Raw genomic sequence first — 22667 nt, forward strand, 5'->3', positions numbered from 1 at the left:
GTGTTAATGAAATTAACAACAGATGCACTAGAGGGGCAACAATGAGATGACCCCCAAAACAGGAATGGTTTAACAGGTGGAGGCCACTGACATTTTTCCCTCCTCATCTTTTCTGACTGTTTCTTCACTAGTTTTGCATTTGGCTACAGTCAGTGTCACTACTGGTAGCATGAGGCGATACCTGGACCCTACAGAGGTTGCACAGGTAGTCCAACTTCTCCAGGATGGCACATCAATACTTGTGATTGCCAGAAGGTTTGCTGTGTCTCCCTGCACAGTCTCAAGGGCATGAAGGAGATTCCAGGAGACAGGCAGTTAGTCTAGGAGAGCTGGAGAGGACCATAGAAGGTCCATAACCCATCAGCAGGACCAGTATCTGCTCCTTTGGGCAAGGAGGAACAGGATGAGCCCTGCCAGAACCCTACAAAATGACCTCCAGCAGGCCATTGGTGTGAATGTCTCTGACCAAACAACCAGAAAGACTTCATGAGGGTGACCCAAGGGCCCCATGTTCTCTAATGGGCCCTGAGCTCACTGCCCAGCAGCATGCAGCTCGATTGGCATTCGCCATAGAATACCAGAATTGGCAGATGCACCACTGGTGCCCTGTGCCTTTTACAGATGAGAGCAGGTTCACCCTGAGCACGTGACAGAAGTAAAAGGGTCTGGAGAAGCCATGGAGAACATTATGCTGCCTGTAACATCATTCAGCATGAGCAGTTTGGTGGTGGGTTAATGATTGTCTGGGGAGGCATATCCATGGAGGGTCACACAGACCGCTACAGGCTTGACAAAGGCACCTTGGCTGCCATTAGGTATCAGGATGAAATCCTTGGACCCATTGTCAGACCCTATGCTGGTACAGTGGCTCCTGGTGCACGACAATTCTTGGCCTCATGTGGTGAGAGTATGCAGGCAGTTCCTGGAGGATGAAGGAATTGATACCATTGACTGGCCACCACACTTTCCTGACCTAAATCCAATAGAACACCTCTGGGACATTATGTTTTGGTCCATCCAATGCCACCAGGTTGCACCTCAGACTGTCCAGGAGCTCAGTGATGCCCTGGTCCAGATCTGGGAGGAGATCCCCCACAGCACCATCTGTCATCTCATTTGAAGCATGCACCGATGTTGTCAGGCATGTATACAAGAACACAGGGGCCATACAAAGTGCTGCGTACAATTTTGAGTTGCTGCAATTAAATTTTGGCAAAATGGACTAGCCTGCTACATAATTTTTTTCACTCTGATTTTTGGGCGTCTTTGAATTCAGGGCTCTGTAGGTTGATCATTTTCATTTCCATCAAGCGATGTGGCATCCTTTCGTTCCTAACACATTACCCAGTCTATATCAGTATAGATATCCAGGAGGATTTCTTTTCCCATTGAGATCTGATGTGTTTTCAAAGTGCTCCTTTAATTTTTTGAGCAGTTTATATATATATATATATATATATATATATGTATATATGTATATGTATATGTATATATGTGTATATATATATATATATATATACATATATATATATACATATATATATATACATATATATATATATATATATATATATATATATATATATATATATATATATATATATATATATATATATATATATATACTGTATATACACATACATACATATGGTGATTTAAGCAATTTTGAGCGTGGCATGGTTGTTGGTGCCATACAGGCCGGTCTGAGTATTTCACAATCTGCTCAGTTACTGGGATTTTCTACTAGAGGATTTCCAAAGTTAATCCAAAATGTGGCTGCAAGAATTATTACAAGAACAAGAAAATATGAACACATAACTCCAGTTCTTAAATCTTTACACTGGCTCCCAGTTAAGTTTAGGGCAGATTTCAAAATCCTCCTTTTAACATATAAAGCATTAAATGGCCAAGGTCCGGCTTACTTGTCTGAACTTATCATGACTTACAAACCTGGCGCACATTAAGATCTCAAGATGCCGGTCTGCTTAGGATTCCAAGGATTAATAAAATAACAGTGGGAGGTCGAGCTTTTAGTTACAGGGCCCCTAAACTGTGGAATGGTCTTCCTGCTTCTATAAGAGATGCCCCTTCAGTCTCAGCCTTTAAATCCCGGCTGAAGACTCACTACTTCAGTTTAGCATATCCTGACTAGAGCTGCTGATTAACTGTACATACTGCATCTCTATTGTTAGTCATTAGCACTAAAACATAAGTAACATGATAATTATATTTGAATACTAACCCTCACCTATTCTGTTTCTTTTCTCGGTACCCAAATGTGGAAATTGGTGCCACGGCCCACCTGCCAAGTTGTTTGCCTGCCTATGGTAAAGTAATCCCTGATGGAGGATCACAGGAATCATGGGAAAGAGGGGTCCTTTCATCGGAACAACGTTTCAGCCGTGGCATGGCCAAATGGGGAGGCAGCTAGATAGATGAGGTCTCAGGACTCTAAAAATATCCAAACCTAATTATGTCATATCATCTACTGTTAAACCATACTTCTAAAATTTTTATTATTTTGCTGTATTAAGGAATTGTTCTGTTCTGCGTATTGTATTGACCCCCTACTTTTGACACCCACTGCACGCCCAACCTACCTGGAAAGGGGTCTGTCTTTGAACTGCCTTTCCCGAGGTTTCTTCCATTTTTCCCTACAAGGTTTTATTGGGAGTTTTTCCTTGTCTTCTCAGAGAGTCAAGGCTGGGGGGTTGTCAAAAGGCAGGGCCTGTTAAAGCCCATTGCGGCACTTCCTGTGTTATTTTGGGCTATACAAAAATAAACTGTATTGTATTGTATTGTATTGTACAACCGTTTCTAGGGTTTACAAAGAATGGTGTGAAAAGGGAAAAACATCCAGTATGCGGCAGTCCTGTGGGCGAAAATGCCTTGTTGATGCTAGAGGTCAGAGGAGAATGGTCCGACTGATTCAAGCTGATAGAAGATCAACTTTGACTGAAATGACCACTCGTTACAACCGAGGTATGCAGCAAAGCATTTGAGAAGCCACAACACGCACAACCTTGAGGTGGATGGGCTACAACAGCAGAAGACCCCACCGGGTACCACTCATCTCCACTACAAATAGGAAAAAGAGGCTACAATTTGCACGAGCTCACCAAAATTGGACAGTTGAAGACTGGAAAAATGTTGCCTGGTCTGATGAGTCTCGATTTCTGTTGAGACATTCAAATGGTAGAGTCAGAATTTGGCGTAAACAGAATGAGAACATGGATCCATCATGCCTTGTTACCACTGTGCTGGCTGGTGGTTTAATGGTGTGGGGGATGCTTTCTTGGCACACTTTAGGCCCCTTAGTGCCAATTGGGCATCGTTTAAATGCCACAGGCTACCTGAGCATTGTTTCTGACCATGTCCATCCCTTCATTACCACCATGTACCCATCCTCTGATGGCTACTTCCAGCAGGATAATGCACCATGTCACAAAGCTCGAATCATTTCAAATTGGTTTCTTGAACATGACAATGAGTTCACTGTACTAAAATGGCCCCCACAGTCACCAGATCTCAACCCAATAGAGCATCTTTGGGATGTGGTGGAACGGGAGCCTCGTGCCCTGGATGTGCATCCCACAAATCTTCATCAACTACAAGATGCTATCCTATCAATATGGGCCAACATTTCTGAAACATGCTTTCAGCACCTTGTTGAATCAATGCCCCGTAGAATTAGTATGGTGTTCCTAATAATCCTTTAGGTGAGTGTATATTAGGGGTGGGACTCGAAAAATTAATCCAATTAATCACATCCATGTAAATTGCACAAGAAAATTTGTCCCAAAGCGCAAATGTTTTTTTAATTTAAAAGGGTTTTAGTGGGCGACAGAATCAAATAATAGACATGGACATGAATATTGTAAAGTGAAGGTCTTTTAATTTCTGAACAAAAAAATGAATTTAGATTGCACTTCAGTTCAAAACAGGAACAAAAATATCATCCCTGGCTAAAATTGGGCAGACTTAAAAATAAAGTGGTATTCTAAGTACTTTAAGTACATGTTCAGAATGGCATTGTCTTTAAATAATAATAACAAAAATTTCAACATAAAGTGCAGTTTTTCTTTTTAAAAAAATAAGGCAGAAACATAAAAGGTAATTTGACCAGCTTCACCTTTAAACTCAGAGTAACCTTAGCCAAAATTATTTAGTACATTAGGCTAAAACAGTGTGATCATTGAACATTCTGTAATTAGATGTAATTAAAATTACTAAGGGTCACGGAAGTCCAATGAGCCCCAGTAAGAGCCACAAAGTCCGCTTTCTGTAATTTATCTAAATTTGCTTGCTTTTCAGTGTCATAAAGCTGTTGAATTTTACTTGAAATAGTCTTTCGGCACGGCAGTTGGAAAGTTGATAACCTGATGCTAACTGTAGCACATTTTCCAACCCCCTATCTTTTACCACTGTTAGTGGTCTACAGTCCAAAGCAATCCATTTTGCGAGAGAATTTGTACGTTTAACCAATGTTGACTTACGAATTTTGGTCCTGAAGCCAGTCATTTCATCAGGTTTGGGCTGCCGACACCTTTTGTTGGTATTTGAACTCGTACTGGTAGTGCTAACATCATACATAGTTTCTGTGCTCGCTGTAACATGCTTTGCATTTAGATGGTACTGTAAGGTTGAAGTGCGTCAGTGGTATGCAAACTCCTTTTTGCACAGTTTGCACAAAACCACACTTTTATCAAGGCTTCCGTCGGGTAGTCTTTCGAATTAAAATTTGCCTCCGATCAGTCCTAGCAACGCGCTTTCTTCAGACTCTTCCATTTTTGTAGCTCTGATGTGTGCATCAATGTAATCGATGTACCAGAAAATCATGCATTGACAAAAGTTCCCCTTTGCTTGGAATGCAAAGTGTGATTAAATGCATTACTTTTTTAACACGTTATGGAGCACATGCATCGAAGCTTCTGAGCTGTGCTTGTGCTAAGAAAAGGAAACATTTTAAAAATAACGTAACATGATTGTCAATGTAACCTTTTGTAGGGTCTGTCCCTGAGACTTATCAATTGTCATCACGAAGCAGAGCCTTACTGGAAATTGGAGGCATTTGAATTGAAATGGGAGATCAGAGGGTGTAACGGGGATGCGAGGAATACAAACTCTCTCCCCTGAGCAACCGCCAGTAAAAATAGTTGCCTCAATTAGGTTCTTTTGCAGACACGTGACCTAAAGTCTCGTGCCGTTACAAAGTCTCAGTGGCTGTAAGGTTTTCATTGGTGTCCCAACCCTCAAAATTAGATTATGCTCAGTAGTGCCTGGAGAATTCAGAGTGTGGAGAAGCCCTAGAGACAGCGTGTGTATTAACTTATGGATTTTTCTGTATTTGGTGGCAGCGTCACAAAGTTGCTCCCGCAAGACCGCGTTAGCTGCAGAGCTCAGCTCAGAGTGAAATGAAGTGAATGGGAGGGGAGATGCTGACTTAACTTCCCCCCCGCCTTAACTGTCAATCCCCTCCACAAACACAGTCTCTCGAAATTTGCATAAGCACAGTTCTTCATCAGCAATTTTAACTTACCGTAGATCCCGTTATATAAGCTGAGAATTTCGTCCTAGATTTTTGGCTTGGAGTTTGGGGGTCGGTTTATACAACGAGTATCGTTTCAGATTCAAGATTTCCAGCGCAATGCCAGTTTTGCCGATGAATACGGAAGTAAATAATGACGAAACCACAGAGCCATCTTTCAGATGAAGAAGTAACTTTGCATGCCGGTACTTTAAATTAAATAAAGAATTTATTCAAAAAAGTGTTTTAGTTGTTGATTTTATTAATAAAATTTATAATAAATTATCGGGAAGTTTAAAATGAAATTTTTGTTTTGATTCTGATCAACATCTTGCGTTACGAATCGGATGCGGTCACGTGTATCCGCTTGCGCGATTGTAAACAAATAACCGAGAGTGTTAGTAACGTCAGTCGGAGCCCAGATACATGTGTTTGTGGATGTAATTTCCGTCATTGCAGTGATCTACCTATATATATAATTCATTAAGACCATGCAAGCAAGACACATAATTGCTAAGGAAGGAAGAGAAGGTAAAAGTAAGCGATCAATCGAAACGAAGATGGACATTGTGTGGAAATATCTCCTCCCTTACTGCAGCCCAAAGATGTCAAATTAAATGGTGAGTACAGTATGAAATTGTTTCTAGAATAGAATGCCTTTTATTTTCACTATACGCATCTACAATGAGATTAAAAGCAACTCCTTCAGTGCAGAAAAAAGTTCTGTATAGGGCTTGTATGGTTGTTTTAGCTTTAGCATAACGCTGGATCTGCGGCCCGCTTCTGCTTTCTTTCCGCCTCCGTCTGTGTTGTCTCCTAGACCGACTACAATCCACGAAGAGCCAGCTGGTCTCGCTATGTTGTCTGGGATGTTGTGCGTGTGATAAAAAACACGCGAAACAGATGTCTGGCTCTGGACACCGATGTCTATAAGGTTCTGAATGGTGTAGCGGATGTTCACCAAACCGATCGTGCACAAACAAGGACAAAAAAGTACAAAACAACAAAAAGTGCACTGAAAAGGAGAGCCCTGAGCCGCTGCGACCATGCATGCCGCCATGCTCTTAGCTTAATCGAAGTAGGCTAGGCACTTTTTATAACTTTTTGGTTAGTACATTAGAAAAATTATTGGTGTTTTGGTAAATTATGCACATTATATTATATATCAAAAATGCGGCAGTCTCAAATTCTAGCCGATAAACATTATAAATATACCGAAGAGACACTTTTAAGGAAATTTAGAAAATTTTGCTTGGACAAGGGGGTCGGCTTAAATACCGGTCATCGGCAAATACATGTAATTTAGTAGGTAGAGAAGGGGTTCGGCTAATATACCAGGTCGGCCTGTATTCCGGGATCTACGGTAGTTAGAAAGTGATCAAAACTCTCGTTTATACCCTGCGTCCTCTCATTAAACTTGTATCCCGCGAATATCATGCAAGTCGTGGCATAACAAACGCCAGCAGCAGCCTGTCTATAAACTTAATTTAAGGAGCGTGTCTACAAACTTAAACTTACGGTTTACACCGTGCTTTGTTTCCGCAGTAGCTGCACTTATGAATATGCTTGTATGCGTCACTCGCTTGATATTCTTTTTCTGCCTTCTCAATTGTGTAAAGCGTCTTTTCTCAGCGCTCATTGGAGCTCTGCCTTGTTCTCTACGTACTGCGGTTACAGTCAGTTCAAGTAATTACATGGGAGGCGTGATGATGCGAGACATAACTCCACCTACCACGGCCATCGAGAAGCAGTCTATTACAGTATATGGGTGACAAAATAGGTTCCAGTTATGACCATTACGTATTGAATTTTGAAATGAAACCTGCCCAACTTTTATAAGTAACCTGTAAGGAATGAGCCTCCCAAATTTCAGCCTTCTACCTACACGGGAAGTTGGAGAATTAGTGATGAGTCAGTCAGTGAGGGCTTTGCCTTTTATTAGTATAGATATATCTATATCTCTATATAGACATATAGATATATATATATAGATATATATATATATATATATATAGATATATATATATATATATAGATATATATATATATATAGATATATATATATATATATAGATATAGAGATATATATATAGATAGATATATATATAGATATAGATATAGAGATATATATATAGAGATATATATATATATATATATATATATATATACAGATATAGATATATACTAGCAAAATACCCGCACTTCGCAGCGGTGAAATACCGTGGATTAAATAAAACCTACACAATAACTATAAAAATCGTAATAAATGAACAATGAAACAGCGGAGAACCCTTGAATTAAATAAAAAGGTTGCTTCGTTGTTGAAGCAAGTAAAAGGACTTTCTTATATGTGGTTCGTTTTAAAACAGTGCAGAAGCTGTGAGAAAGCTGCTTCCTTGGCGAAGCTTCGTAAGCGAAAGAAGACACGCAGTGAACACAGAAGAGAACCCGTGGATGAAATAAAACCTACACAATAACTATAAAAATCTTAATAAATGAACAATGAAACAGCGGAGAACCCGTGGATTAAATAAAAGGCTGCTTCGTTGGCGAAGCAAGGAAAAAGGACTTTCTTATATATCGTTCGTTTATAAAACAGTGCAGAAGCTGTGAGAAAGCTGCTTCCTTCGCAAAAGTAAGGAAGCGACTGAAGAGACATGGGGGCGGTAAGTGTTCGGCAAGGCAGCTGAAGCGCTGCATTATGGGATCTGTAGTTTATTGTGTTACCAGCGCTTCATATCCCCGGGCCATTAATAACAATAATACAGTATATAAAATGATCTTGCGGGCCGGATGTGGCCTGCGGGCCTTGAGTTTGACACATATGGACTAAATAGAACTTGAAAAGGTATATATTTTTTCGTACATCGAGCCCGCGTGCTATTGTGGTTTTGCCTGCATGCCTCAATAAGTCATCCTCCCCTCGCTCTTACTTTTTTACCGTTCATCTAATGAATACACTGAGTATGGCTTTACCAAAACAATCATTGATGGCGAATAAAGTATCCATTATTGAGTATGTAGATCGGGTATATATATACATATATATATACCAGCGTATCATAGCGAGGCGTAGTGTGTTAAAGAAGCTATGAAAAAGAAAAGGTAACATTTTAAAAATAACGTAACATGACTGTCAATATACAGTAATAGTTTTGTGAGTTTTACTGAGTGTTGCTGTCATCAAGGATTTGATTATCATTATTTCTTTCAATCAGGTTCGTATTTGTAGGATGTGTTGTGTTCAAGTTACATTCCGTGTTTGTCAATCGTTGTAAAGATGACAGGTTTCATTCATCGATTCGTTTCTTACTGCATCAATAAACAGCTCGTCTTCTTCTTTATCTGAGACCCGACACACTGCATGCACAGGTTTTTTTGTTTTTTTTTTTACACTGTCTTCCTTTAGCGGGACATTGACTTTTCCACCGTGTGCTTTGTTTCCACAGTAGCTGCATTTATGAATATGCTTGTATGTATCAGGCGCTTCATATTTTTGCTGCCTTTTCAATTGTGTAATTAGTTTTTGTTCAGCTCTTTGGAACTGTTGCTTTTTGTCTGTGCACTGCGTCAGTTCACGTGAGCTGCTCAGTGTACATGCATCGAAGTTTCCCAGCTGTGCTGGTGCCATGTCGTGCTATGTCCCATAGCTGTATCTAATGTTACCGAAGTCTCGGCACTTAAAACTTTCTCTTGCAGTTTCGCTGAGTTTGTGCCAAACACCACCCTGACCATCTCATCTTCCTCTGCATAAGCACAGTCCTTCACCCGTGGCAGTTTGCTATTGGATTGCCGCTGACAGACGGCCTTGTATGGATAGGCACTAAATTACAAACGCCAGCGGCAGCCTGTCTATGAACTTAATTTAAAGTTTAGGTTTACATCGTGCTTTGTTTCAGTAGCAGAACTCATGAATATGGTTGTATATGTCACTTTCGCTTCGTTTCTTATTGTTTAGCTGCCTTCTCAATTATATAATGCATGTTTTCTTCAGAGCTTTTTGGGCCTCTTCCTGGTTTTCAACGTACTGCGTGATTACGTGGAAGGCGTGATGATGTCACACGAAACTCAGCCCCCACGGGTTTCAAGCTCATCTCCATTACAGTAAATGGAGAAAAACAGCTTCCAGTTATGACCATTATGCGTAGAATTTCGAAATGAAACCTGCCCAACTTTTGTAAGGAAGCTGTAAGGAATAACCCTACCAAATTTCAGCCTTCTACCTACATGGGAAGTTGGAGAATTAGTGATGAGTCAGTCAGTCAGTCAGTGAGGGCTTTGCCGTTTATTAGTATAGATATATATATATAGATATAGATATATACATATATATAGATATATACATATATATATATATATACATATATACATATATATATATACATATATACATATACATATATATATACATATACATATATATATATATATATAGATATATAGATATATAATATATATATTACACACATACAGATATACACACACACAGTATACCATATATACACACATAAGCATTCATACATTCACACACAATATACACACACATTAGATAACGATTACTAAATATCTTGTACTCCAAGAGTTTATTCTTCCTGTAAAGAGAGCCTATTTCTTGCAGTTTATCTAATGTTTGGACAGATTAACAGATAATAAATTAACACATAAATAACATGTATAAAAGACTTACTTCATAACTGTGTTCATCAGCACAGAGTTTACCTAAGGAAATCTGTGTTTTGACCCGGCGTACAACACACTCTTTATCAGATAGTCCATCAGACTGTGTGGATATGTCAATGGGTAATTCTGGAGTCTGTGATAAAAGCTCATCTAGCCGTTCCTCTTGACTGTTGTTCAACCCATCAAGGGGGCCACTATTAGAGTGGTCACTGGTGTTGCCTTCTTCTCCATCTGAGACTGAGAGGTTTTCAGAGCTAAATGTAGAATATGACTGGAAACTGCTCATGCAGCGGTGAGGTCTAAGGGAGGGAAAAAGGAAAACTGTTACTTACATTTCAATACATTTGAAATAAAGAATTATTTCTGCTTTTCTTCTAGTTTTGCTATTTTTAGGTAAACAGGAAAGAACAAATTACTGAAATTAATGAGAGATAATATGGGATGCACATTAGCCAAGTAACATGTGCCACAGTGGTATAACTTTTTTGCAGTGTTAACAAAAGATACTATAATATATAAAATATAACACATATTTATAAAGAATTCTGATAGCTTCATATGCTACACCTGCCAGGCATTAGTTACTATAAACATTCAGCTTGTTTCATTGAGGCTATGTTCATGTTACTACATAAATGTTGTGATCAGTTACAGTATATTAATATTTTGCATGCTAAATGATTCATATTTTTATACAGTGTGCATTATATTACAATTAGAATAGCTTGTATCTTAAGTTTTTCATTATGAATATTATGACAGAACTATTAAGTTTAAAATATTGAAGATACTGAAGTTAATGCCTTCCATTGTGTCAGTTTTTACTCAAGTAAGATTTTGGAACAGAAAAAAAAAGATGTTAGTGTAAAATTGCCATGAAAAATATTGTATTACTCTACAGTATTCTATTACTCCTGCCATTTCTTTGAATAACACAATAGAAGTTTCACCTCATTCCGCCAGCATTTTCTGGCATGGAGGAGGACTGGAATTTTCCAGCTAACAATGAAGTTATACCCTTGGCTGTTCATTCTGGTAATATTTGTTATCACCAACATTAGGTATTAAAAGGCCATGTCAATGGTCCAAAAACAAAAAGATACTCCAGTAATAGCAAATGCTCTTAAGCCATTTACAGCACTGTGCTGCATCACACATAGAACTGAATGTACTAAATTATTTTAATTGCTGCTACAGTTATTGTCTGTTCAATGTCATAACGAAGCTATATGAGCTCTCTCTCCTGAATAATTCAATAATTTAGTAATTTGAGGAAAACTGCAGATCATTGTTGATATTTTGAATTTTCTTAACATGTGCAGCACTTCCAAGACAGCCTACTCTTTTGCATACAGTGCCACATAAAAAAAATGAACTAAACGTCATTGTTGGCATTGCTTAGTGGTAGCATTTGACAATGGCAAAAAACTATTTGAAGTGCTAATATTCCAGCAAGCACTCTTTGACAATGGCAAAGACATAATAATGTTTACAAGTGGAATACTGTATACTAATTATTTTAGAATAAAACCTGACACAACAGCACTTACCTTTGTCTTCGAGGAAATTCCACTTCACTATCCACTTCTCCTTCTTCTTCTTCAGAGGACTCTTCACCATTCTTTACAAGAAAAAATAAATAAATTTGAGAAAGTAACCTAATAAAACTATTACAATTTAAGATGTCTTTTTGGTCAACTACTTTTCTTTCAATATAGTATTAAGTGTGACAAGAGTATGTGAAGTAACCTTCTATCCATGTGGCTTATAAGTCAGAATGAAGCAATGAAGGTAAACAATCACTGAATGTCAATGCAAAGGCATTAATTTTTATTGTGACAGAAGCCTCTTCAAAAAACATTTTGTAAAGAAAGGAAGTATCAGACTCCTCTAACTGAGTAGGAGAGGAAAGATGCCATTATTGACTTTTACAGAATTAACCTGGTCATGAAGCAGCACAAGTGAGGGAGATATACCTAAGTTTTATCAAATTCATAAACTGCATAATGACTCTTTCAAATATTTCTAAATTTACAAGATTAAATTAGTTACGCAGTAAAATTTATTTCTACTAAAATGCTTTGCCTCCTGTAACCAGAGTTGAAAAATAACTGATATTAAAATTTGTCTTTGTTACTTATGCATTAAAAAAAATATTTTAGACAGCTATAACAAACTATGGTATGGGCTGTAAATGAAGGTTAGTGATTGGAACAGGACACATGGACATGGACACATCGTCTCTGCTTTCTTATCCTGTGTCAGCAAATCCTGCTTTGTTTAAACCAGTACAAATGACAACAGGATACACTGTGTAAGAACACCAATGGCTAGTCCAATGAAATCAAAATAAGGGGACTCTTACTTTGCAGTATTTTTTACTATGTTATGGGAATCAACAATGGATGGAGAAATGTGATTCGTTGCCATTAGACTGAAGACAATGTATCCAAATCCAATCTGTACTTTATGAGTAACATTATCATGTTTTATTGCAGCTTTTCTCTATGTATTTTAATAAACACTCTTGACAATGAAACATTACTTAGTAAGATTGTCTGAAACACTGTGACTCAAAACCAGTGAGAGAGGAAAAACTCCTCATAAATCTTTGGGTTTTCTTTCTTTTTTTTTTTTTTAAAAAGCTCTTTTTGATGCCATACCTTTGTAAGGGGCCGAAGTTTTCGGGCCATGCTTGAATGAGGTGGAATATCATGTGTAGCTCCCTTCTTATAATCCTTTTCCAACTCATTTTCTTTCAAAGATGTCACAGCATGCTCTGTCTCTTTCGGATTCTCATAGGACCCTAGATGGCTAGATGATGATGGAAATTGATCGACTGTACAGAATCCATTTTCAGATTGTCTTTTCATATTTATATTTTCCTGGCAGTGCAAGCAGCCTTGATAAGGATGAGCCTGGCAACAGGAACATAGAGGGCTTTGACCAGCACTGTCTGAGGCAGCTCTCTGACGGGAGTCAGCTTCTAAGGTGGTAGAGATAAGATCAGGACTTGAGCTAGAAACTCGTCGGTGGAGATGGTCAGTGTGTGGGCTTCTCAAAGCTGCAGCTGGGCCAAAGTATCGCAGATTGTTGGCACAATTGGCAACTGAATCTTCTCTTCGAACATAAGAATGGGGGAGCTGATGATGTTGGTGGTAATTGTGCTGTAGTGGCTGCTGCTCTTCTGCCGTTACGTTTTTCAAACTGCCTGAGAACTCACTGTGGCTGCCCTTACTATTGCCACGGCGGTGACGTGTCTTGCCACGGTATCGAGTCTTACTTGGTGGTGTTGAGACTTTTGGGCTCCCTGAGACTGGGGAATGGGATGGCAACACTTCAACACTGGGTATCCCTTCAGAACGTAGCAAATCTGGCCTGAGATGAGGAAAAGTAGTAATCAGTTTATTAAGGAGACACTTTTGATAGGTGAGGTTTGGTAAAAAAAATAAGCAATTAAAACATAAATTACATAACATTAAAAAAAGTTTTTCCTGGAGTCCAATAGAAATGGTTAACAGTTGGAATTATAAAAACCAGTGTTTCACCTCGATGTAAAAGGATTACAAATTTCAAAATGTCAGCAGCATTTATCTGAAAATAAGATAAATAAAAAAATGTTTTATTAACAATTGTTATACCACATAGCCACAAGTTTGAGTAACTGGATACAAAAAACTAGTCTGAATGAGTAAAGTACAAATCAAAGATACTAAGCTATAAGCAGAAACTATGAGAAGCTACTTCAAATGGCATTACAAGATTTGGAAATCTTTCTGCATCTCAGCAGGTATTTCATGGTCCAAAGCGTTTCGGCCCTTTACCTGTTCACTTTGCCTGAGTGAGACAGAAAAGACAAAGTTAGCCTTTGCCTGCAGAAGGCTTCCAATTATGGGCTCTTGTCAACCATAAGTATCGAACTGGTTTCAGATGCTGTGGCAATCTCCCTAGTGGCTCCCTTCATGTGTTTAAGATCTTACCCAACTTTCTGTAAGAAACAGCACACTAATATCTGAACATATACACGTATCATCAGTATCCATATCAATCCTAAATTTTTATTGTTCAATATACTTTTATGCTACACAAGATGCTAAATGGGATGTGATTAATATGAGTAAAATACAGTGGTGTGAAAAACTATTTGCCCCCTTCCTGATTTCTTATTCTTTTGCATGTTTGTCACACAAAATGTTTCTGATCATCAAACACATTTAACCATTAGTCAAATATAACACAAGTAAACACAAAATGCAGTTTTAAATGATGGTTTTATTATTTAGGGAGAAAAAATCCAAACCTACATGGCCCTGTGTGAAAAAGTAATTGCCCCCTTGTTAAAAAACAACAACTGTGGTGTATCACACCCGAGTTCAATTTCCATAGCCACCCCCAGGCCTGATTACTGCCACACCTGTTTCAATCAAGAAATCACTTAAATTTCCAAAGAAATTCAGGAACAAATGAGAACAGAAGTAATTGAGATCTATCAGTCTGGTAAAGGTTATAAAGCCATTTCTAAAGCTTTGGGACTCCAGCGAACTACAGTGAGAGCCATTATCCACAAATGGCAAAACATGGAACAGTGGTGAACCTTCCCAGAAGTGGCCGGCTGACCAAAATTACCCCAAGAGCGCAGAGACGACTCATCTGAGAGGTCGCAAAAGACCCCAGGACAACGTCTAAACAACTGCAAGCCTCACTTGCCTCAATTAAGGTCAGTGTTCACGACTCCACCATAAGAAAGTGACTGGGCAAAAACGGCCTGCATGGCAGATTTCCAAGACGCAAACCACTGTTAAGCAAAAAGAACATTAGGGCTCGTCTCAATTTTGCTAAGAAACATCTCAATGATTGCCAAGACTTTTGGGAAAACACCTTGTGGACTGATGAGACAAAAGTTGAACTTTTTGGAAGGCAAATGTCCCGTTACATCTGGCGTAAAAGGAACACAGCATTTCAGAAAAAGAACATCATACCAACAGTAAAATATGGTGGTGGTAGTGTGATGGTCTGGGGTTGTTTTGCTGCTTCAGGACCTGGAAGGCTTGCTGTGATAGATGGAACCATGAATTCTACTGTCTACCAAAAAATCCTGAAGGAGAATGTCCGGCCATCTGTTCGTCAACTCAAGCTGAAGTGATCTTGGGTGCTGCAAAAGGACAATGACCCAAAACACACCAGCAAATCCACCTCTGAATGGCTGAAGAAAAACAAAATGAAGACTTGAGTGGCCTAGTCAAAGTCCTGACCTGAATCCAATTGAGATACTATGGCATGACCTTAAAAAGGCAGTTCATGCTAGAAAACCCTCAAATAAAGCTGAATTACAACAATTCTGCAAAGATGAGTGGGCCAAAATTCCTCCAGAGCTGTAAAGACTCATTGCAAGTTATCGCAAACGCTTGATTGCAGTTATTGCTGCTAAGGGTGGCCCAACCAGTTATTAGGTTCCGGGGGCAATTACTTTTTCACACAGGGCCATGTAGGTTTGGATTTTTTTTTCTCCCTAAATAATAAAAACTATCATTTAAAAACTGCATTTTGTGTTTACTTGTGTTATATTTGACTAATGGTTAAATGTGTTTGATGATCAGAAACATTTTGTGTGACAAACATGCAAAAGAATAAGAAATCAGGAAGGGGGCAAATAGTTTTTCACACCACTGTATATCTACAAATAAGCACAGCCATTAGGGAGAAAACACCAAGCAACAACTGTATTTAAGTAAGTTTCTAGAATTAGACACATGGGAACACCTTTCAATATTATATTTAATTCAACAATATTTCTTTAAGACCCTGTACTGGTTACAGTTAAACACCCATAATAGAAAGAAAAGTGAGTCTACAGTAAGTAAGTGAGATAAAGCTGTTATTATATTTTGTTTATTTAAGAAACAACACTTAATAAAAAAGCTAAACTCAATTGAGTAAATACAACATAGCAGGAACAACAGTGTGTACCAAATATATTCTACAAAAATTACCAATGAACCCACACACAACAAAGAAAGTCCCTTCTAAAATTATTCTTAACATAGAATACAAAGGCAAATTAAATAAAAAGGTTGAGCAAACATGCAACAATGAGTCCTGGCCAAGTTCTTAATAAATTCAGAACAGATCATCATAGAGAGAATTAGCTTTTTTTGTTTTTTTTAAACTGGAGGTGACACAACATTACTTTTCCACTATGTTACATGTAGCGAGTTAGGATTCTTCCAGTTAAGCAGAATAAGTCTGTGGCCACATCTTGTGGTACAGTATATCAAAGCTATTTTTTCAAAGCACACTTTTATCCCATCTGGTATTACTCTTAAAATTGCTGGTAATTTGTTTGGCGTTATTTTAATCCAAGCCTATCAGAGAGATACACTAATATTTTTGCCCAAAATGTGTTTAGTATAGGACACTGAAGGAACATGTGAACTAATGAATATCTGGGATATTATGTATCGGTGCATCCGATGCCAACTAGTACCACCAAAGAGTGTCAAGGAGCTCATTGATGCCCTAATCCAGGTCTAGGAGGAGATCCTGTAGGACATCATTTGTCGCCTCATCAGAAGCATGCAGAGACACTGTCAGTAGTGCATACTGGCACATGGGAGCCACATTTTATGAATAGTTAAAATGCATTTCTTTTCTGAAATTGTAATAAAGAGGTCCCTTTCCCATCGATCTCTTAGATTATTTAGGGGTAAATTCCTATCATTTTTTATATAGTCTGGTGTTTCTGTCTAACTCCTCACCCAGACTAACCAGTATCACTTTGGGATTGATCTAAATGAAAGATGAGGAAAGTCAAAAAGGTGTTGCTTACAGTAAAGCTTCTAATTTATACATAAAACAACAAGTGTGTCACTAGAAGATTAGAGTGTTATAGTTCAACACACACAAATAAAAATCAATATGCAGATCTCCAAGTGTAACTTAAATATAGCACAGATTTAAAAAGGCAGAATGGTAGATTATAAGGGCAACAAATAACAGCTTTCTTCCTTAAAGTCTTCTGCATCATTTCCACATTTTTGGCGAAAGCATCACTAGGTTGCTGGTAAACTGACACTAATTAGTTTTTGAGCAGTGAAAGAAGGTGTCTACAATTCTTTTGCACCTTTTTATAATGTCTCTCACAGAAACAAAATATTCTACTTTAAAATGTTCTTAAAATGATATAGCATCTACTGTATAAAACCTCCAGACTAATCTTCAAATGGGTGATGTCTATCTGACTTATTTTTATCACTAGATAATTAATATACTTAATTTTTTTCTATACAAGTCTTTCAGTATACAGTGGTGTCATTTTATTTCTTGTTTTCTTACTTATTTTACTTTTTAATAATTCTACTGAACATTTTGATGATTAAGTACTTCATGATTAAGAGGTGACAGACACAAATACCACAATACAAAAAATATACATTTATCTACTCTCAATTTGTGCTGAGAAGAAACATTTATGTAAAACATTCTTCTAAAAGATCCCCAACTTTTTGAATCAGAGTTTAATACTCTCTCTCCCTCACATAATGACCAACATAATAATCAAACACAACTCACAGGAAGTTCAGTTTTCTATGTTTTACTTGTTCCGCAATAAACAGTGCCCTGTCTTGTGCTCCATTACCTGGTTTAAGGGGCACACCTCCCATAACAATAAAAGAAAGTTTTCTCTACCAATCAGTTTATCTCCTGCCAATCACGTTCAATCCTTCTTTATACCGCAAACAGTCCTGCTTATTGCCTCCTGTCTACTAAAAAAACTTCCTTCCACCACACCTTCATGTTTCTCTCCTAACTTTTCCTGTCACTCATCTCCTAAGAGGCATGTCTTACACAGCCATCAATTACACAGCATTCCACTCTTTCTGCTCCCCAACAGAACATCACAAGTTGCCTGTACATTACAATATATTAACAAAACATAATAAACAGAATTTAAAAAGAAAATTACAGTACAGAGGAACATTAATAAATTAATATTAATACAGAATAACATTACCATTAGTGGTTTCCATTTTCAACGTTTTTCAATTTTGTAGGCATAATTTTTATATAATTCACTGTTGTTCTTCCTACTCCGTAAACGGAAGCAGTACTTGAAGAACTTTTGCCATTTAATAAGTGTTTAATACAGTGGTAACCTTGAGATATGAGTGCCCCAACGTACAAGTTTTTTGAGATACAAGCCGTCACTAGGTTGATTTTTTGTCTTGAGTTACGAGCCAAAATTCGAAATACAAGCCATCAAAGAGCATTCTGAGGAACGGATGACAGAGGAGTTGACGGAACTACAGACATGGCAACATACGGAGGTTCTGCAGGACATTGGTATCGTTGAGGAGGTTATCTCTTAAAGTGAGACAAAGGAAGTGTTTGCAATGTGGGAAAAAGTTTTGAACTTTAAAGAAAAGAAACACCCTGAAAAATTTAAAACAGATCGTGCAGCGGTGCTATTTAATGACACTTGCCTAACACTTGACTTTATTGAAAAGAAACACCAGTTGCAACTGATTGTGCAGCAGCGCTATTTAATGACACTTTATTGAAAAGAAGCACCAGTTGCAACTGATCGTGCAGCGATGCTATTTAATGACACTAGCCTAACTCATTTCAGAAACATTCTAAAGGGGAGGACTAACCAAAGATCCTTGGACAGGTTTCTATTAAAACGCCTTGAGAATGAAAGTGACGAAAGCATGCCAAAAAAGAAAAAAACTAGTAAAGAAGAAAATTGAGTTAAGCAAAAGTGAACATTACAATACGGTAATCGGCTAAGCCAACATCTGTTTATTTCTTTAGATTCTCTTTTATGCATTAGGTTTTATTTTGTTTGTATACAATATTTGTTCATTATAAATACATTTTTCTTTACATTTTTAACAAAAAATTGGGGTGGTTTTTTGGGGGCTGGCACGAATTCATCTCATTTCAATTAATTTCAATGGGGAAAATTGATTTGAGATATGAGCATTTTGACTTACGAGCTTGGTCACTGAACGAATTAATCTTGTATCTCAAAGTATCACTGTAATTGCATTTTTTGTGACAATTCTAACATCCCACCCTTACATTTATCAGTCATAACAATGTTTAGTAGATTAATTATAACAAAAGAGAAAAGCAACAAAACACTATTAAAACTGAAGGTACATAACTAAAACTGTGATTTAAAAATGAGGCATTACGTGGTACACGCTAGCACAAGGAAAACTTGTTCCAAAGTGCATACCTCAAAGCATACTAGACAGCAGTAGTAGTACAGTAATAGGTAGGCACAATTTTTTTTTTTTTGGCCCCCGACAGTTAACAGAGACTGACAGTTAATTCAAGTGACGGATAATTGAGGTTTTACTCTGTATATATATATATATATATATATATATATATATATATATATATATATATATATATATATATATATCCACAATTGTGGCTTGTTGGAGGGTCGCAAGGAAAAAGCCACTTCTCAAGAAAGGCCACATTAAGGATCGTTTGCGCTTTGCCAGAATGTACCTTGAAGATTCTGATGTCAAGTGGAAAAGGGTCTTATGATCAGATGAGACCAAAATCAAACTATTTGTCCTCAATGCCAAATGGTCACATGGTGGAAATCAAATGCAGCTCACCATCCACAACACACCATACAGCGTTGAGGCTCTCATTAGGATAGAAGGAAAAATGCATGGGGCAAAATACTGCTAAATTCTTGAGGAAAACCTGCTATACTCTGCCATAAAGTTGAAGATGGGCAGAATGTTCACCTTTCAACATGACAATGACCTGAAACACGCAGCAAAATTGACCACACAATGGCTGAAGGAGAAAAAAGTGAATGTCCTTGTGTGGCCCAGTCAGGGCCCAGATCTAAATCACACTGAAAATCTGTGGAAAGATTTGAAGACAGCAGTCCACCAACACTCACCATACATTAAACCAAAAGGTGGTTCAACAAAATATTGTCATTGGGGGGTGATCCTTTATTTATCTCAGTATGTCTCATTTTTGATTTTTTATCATTTTTCTGAACTGTAGCTGTGATATCTTTCACTTGGATTTTATACAGTAGGTTTCATTGAGTAAGTAAAGCTGGGAAGAAATTTGTGTGTGTACGTTTTCATTTAAGGCTGTAAAGCAAAACAAATGGGAATATTTCGAATGGGGTGATTCTTTTCTATACCCACTGTATATATGTGTATGTATATACATATATATACATATATAATGCACTCACTCAACAACAACACCACAAAAAAAGAAAATTAGCTGACATTAGTTTTTTGTCTCTTGATATCTATACTAATAAAAGACAAAGCCCTCACTGACTGACTGACTGACTCACTCACTGACTCATCACTAATTCTCCAAGTTTCCGTGTAGGTAGAAGGCTGAAATTTGACAGGCTCATTCCTCACAGCATCCTTACAAAAATTGGGCTGGTTTCATTTCAAAATTCTACACATAACGGTCAATAATGGTCGACAACGTCAGCCATGTTGAAATTTCTTATTTATGGCCCCATCTTCACGAAATTTGGTATTTGTGCTAACCGAAACTAATGTACATACTTATTTTGATGGTATGACGCCACTGTCGGCCGCCATATTGAACTTTCCAACGTCACTAATTTTTCAACTTCCCGTGTAGGTAGAAGGCTGAAATTTGGCAGGCTCATTCCTTACAGCTTATTTACAAAAGTTAATCAGGTTTCATTTCGAAATTCTACACGTAACAGTCATAACGGTCAACAACGTCCGCCATGTTGAACTTTCTTATTTATGGCCCCATCTTCACGAAATTTGGTAGGCGGCTTCCCTGCGCTAACCAAAATCAATATACATACTTATTTCGGTGGTATGACGCCACTGTCAGCCGCCATATTGAAGTTTCCAATGTCACTAATTCTCCAAATTCCCGTGTAGGTAGAAGGCTGAAATTTGGGAGGCTCATTCCTTACAGCTTACTTACAAAAGTTAAGCAGGTTTCATTTCGTAATTCTACGCGTAACGGTCATAACGGTCAACAACGTCCTCCATGTGGAATTTTCTTATTTATGGCCCCATCTTCACGAAATTTGGTAGGCGGCTTCCCTGCGCTAACCAAAACCAATGTACGTACTTATTTCGGTGGTATGACGCTACTTTTAGCCACCATATTCAACTTTCCAACGTCACTAATTCTCCAACTTCCCGTGTAGGTAGAAGGCTGAAATTTGGTACTTATTTCAGTGGTATGATGCCATTGTCGGCCGCCATATTGAACTTTTCAACAGTCTTTTTAATTATGGGCCCATCTTCAAGAAAATTGATATGCGGGTTCCCAACGCTAACTGAATCCTACTTACGTACATATATACGTCCATAGCCTGCAGCTTGGTCACCGTGTGAGGCGGCGTTGGGTCCCCCAACCAAACGCCTCCCACGTTGTTGGCTGCCTGCCTATATAAGGTCGTCCGTCGCTCCAGTCTCTACATTCCCTTCCTTGCTTCGCCATGGGATTCACGTCTCCCTGCTGATAACTACAGCCTTTTTATTTAATCCACGGCTTCTCCGCTGTTTTATTGTTCATTTATTACGATTATAGTTATTGTGTAGGTATTTTAGACTTACTTTACACTGTTCAGGTACCCATTTCCTTTATCATTCCAACTGTATCCACATTAACATGTCTATCGAGGTAATCACCATCGATCAAAGAACTGTCACTTACCGAGTGGTTTCCATGCCCGGAGATGGCACCTACCTTTTGCATTCTCTTTGTTACATATTGCATGGCCATATCAGGCTCACTCTTGATATCCGGAGGAACTTTGTGTCTTATGTATTGAATGACTGGGACAGGTTCAAGGTGTGGACTGATGACGGTACAGAAGATAATTATACTACACAGGAGCAGTATAAGAATGAAATGCATAAGCCCTTCACCTATGCATCTGCATGTGAGTTGATGGCTACCGCTGAATTGATCGGTTGTCGCTTTCAAGTGTACCGAAATGGCCAAATATTTTACACCTTTGGACAACCACCAATGCCTCTTCAACATCTTAGATTCACAGGTGACAATTTCAGTAATGGACACTTTGATGTTTATGAATGTTTAAACTCTCAAAAGCTGAATGTGAAGTTATCAATGAAACCGGTTGTATGCTTACAACGCTTGACAGATGCCGAATGTCTCTTCAACACAAGTCCTACAAATACTGTCGTAATTGAAACAAACCATAAAACTCAAACCGATTATGACAGCAGCAATCCAAGCTGTGAGATTTGAAACAAGATTACTGTTCACATGGCCAACCGTACGTTGCATGCTTAAGAGTAAGCTCAGCGCACAGCTTGGTCATATTACAATCGGAGGGCTGAACTCACAAACTTCATGCACTGCACTGCTATACATATTGTGACTGATAATGCTGTACTTTCATTTTCTGGGGTTGATTCAGCAACAAAAA

The 22667-nt window shown here is 38.1% G+C and overlaps 1 protein-coding gene across 2 annotated transcripts in view; it reads right to left on the reverse strand.

Moving 5' to 3' along the window:
• si:ch211-45c16.2 (mitogen-activated protein kinase kinase kinase 13) overlaps positions 1–22667 on the reverse strand; it is a 206431-nt gene that overhangs the window by 13858 nt on the left and 169906 nt on the right. For both annotated transcript variants that reach the window (XM_039756275.1, XM_039756274.1), the window contains exons 13-15: positions 12871–13585; positions 11758–11828; positions 10215–10506 (exon numbers count right to left, since the gene is read on the reverse strand). In XM_039756275.1, coding sequence (XP_039612209.1) covers positions 10215–10506; positions 11758–11828; positions 12871–13585 — 1078 coding nt within the window. The remainder of the gene's footprint in view (positions 1–10214; positions 10507–11757; positions 11829–12870; positions 13586–22667) is intronic.

Source organism: Polypterus senegalus, chromosome 6 (assembly GCF_016835505.1).
Source record: "Polypterus senegalus isolate Bchr_013 chromosome 6, ASM1683550v1, whole genome shotgun sequence".
Taxonomy (NCBI): Eukaryota; Metazoa; Chordata; class Cladistia; order Polypteriformes; family Polypteridae; genus Polypterus; species Polypterus senegalus.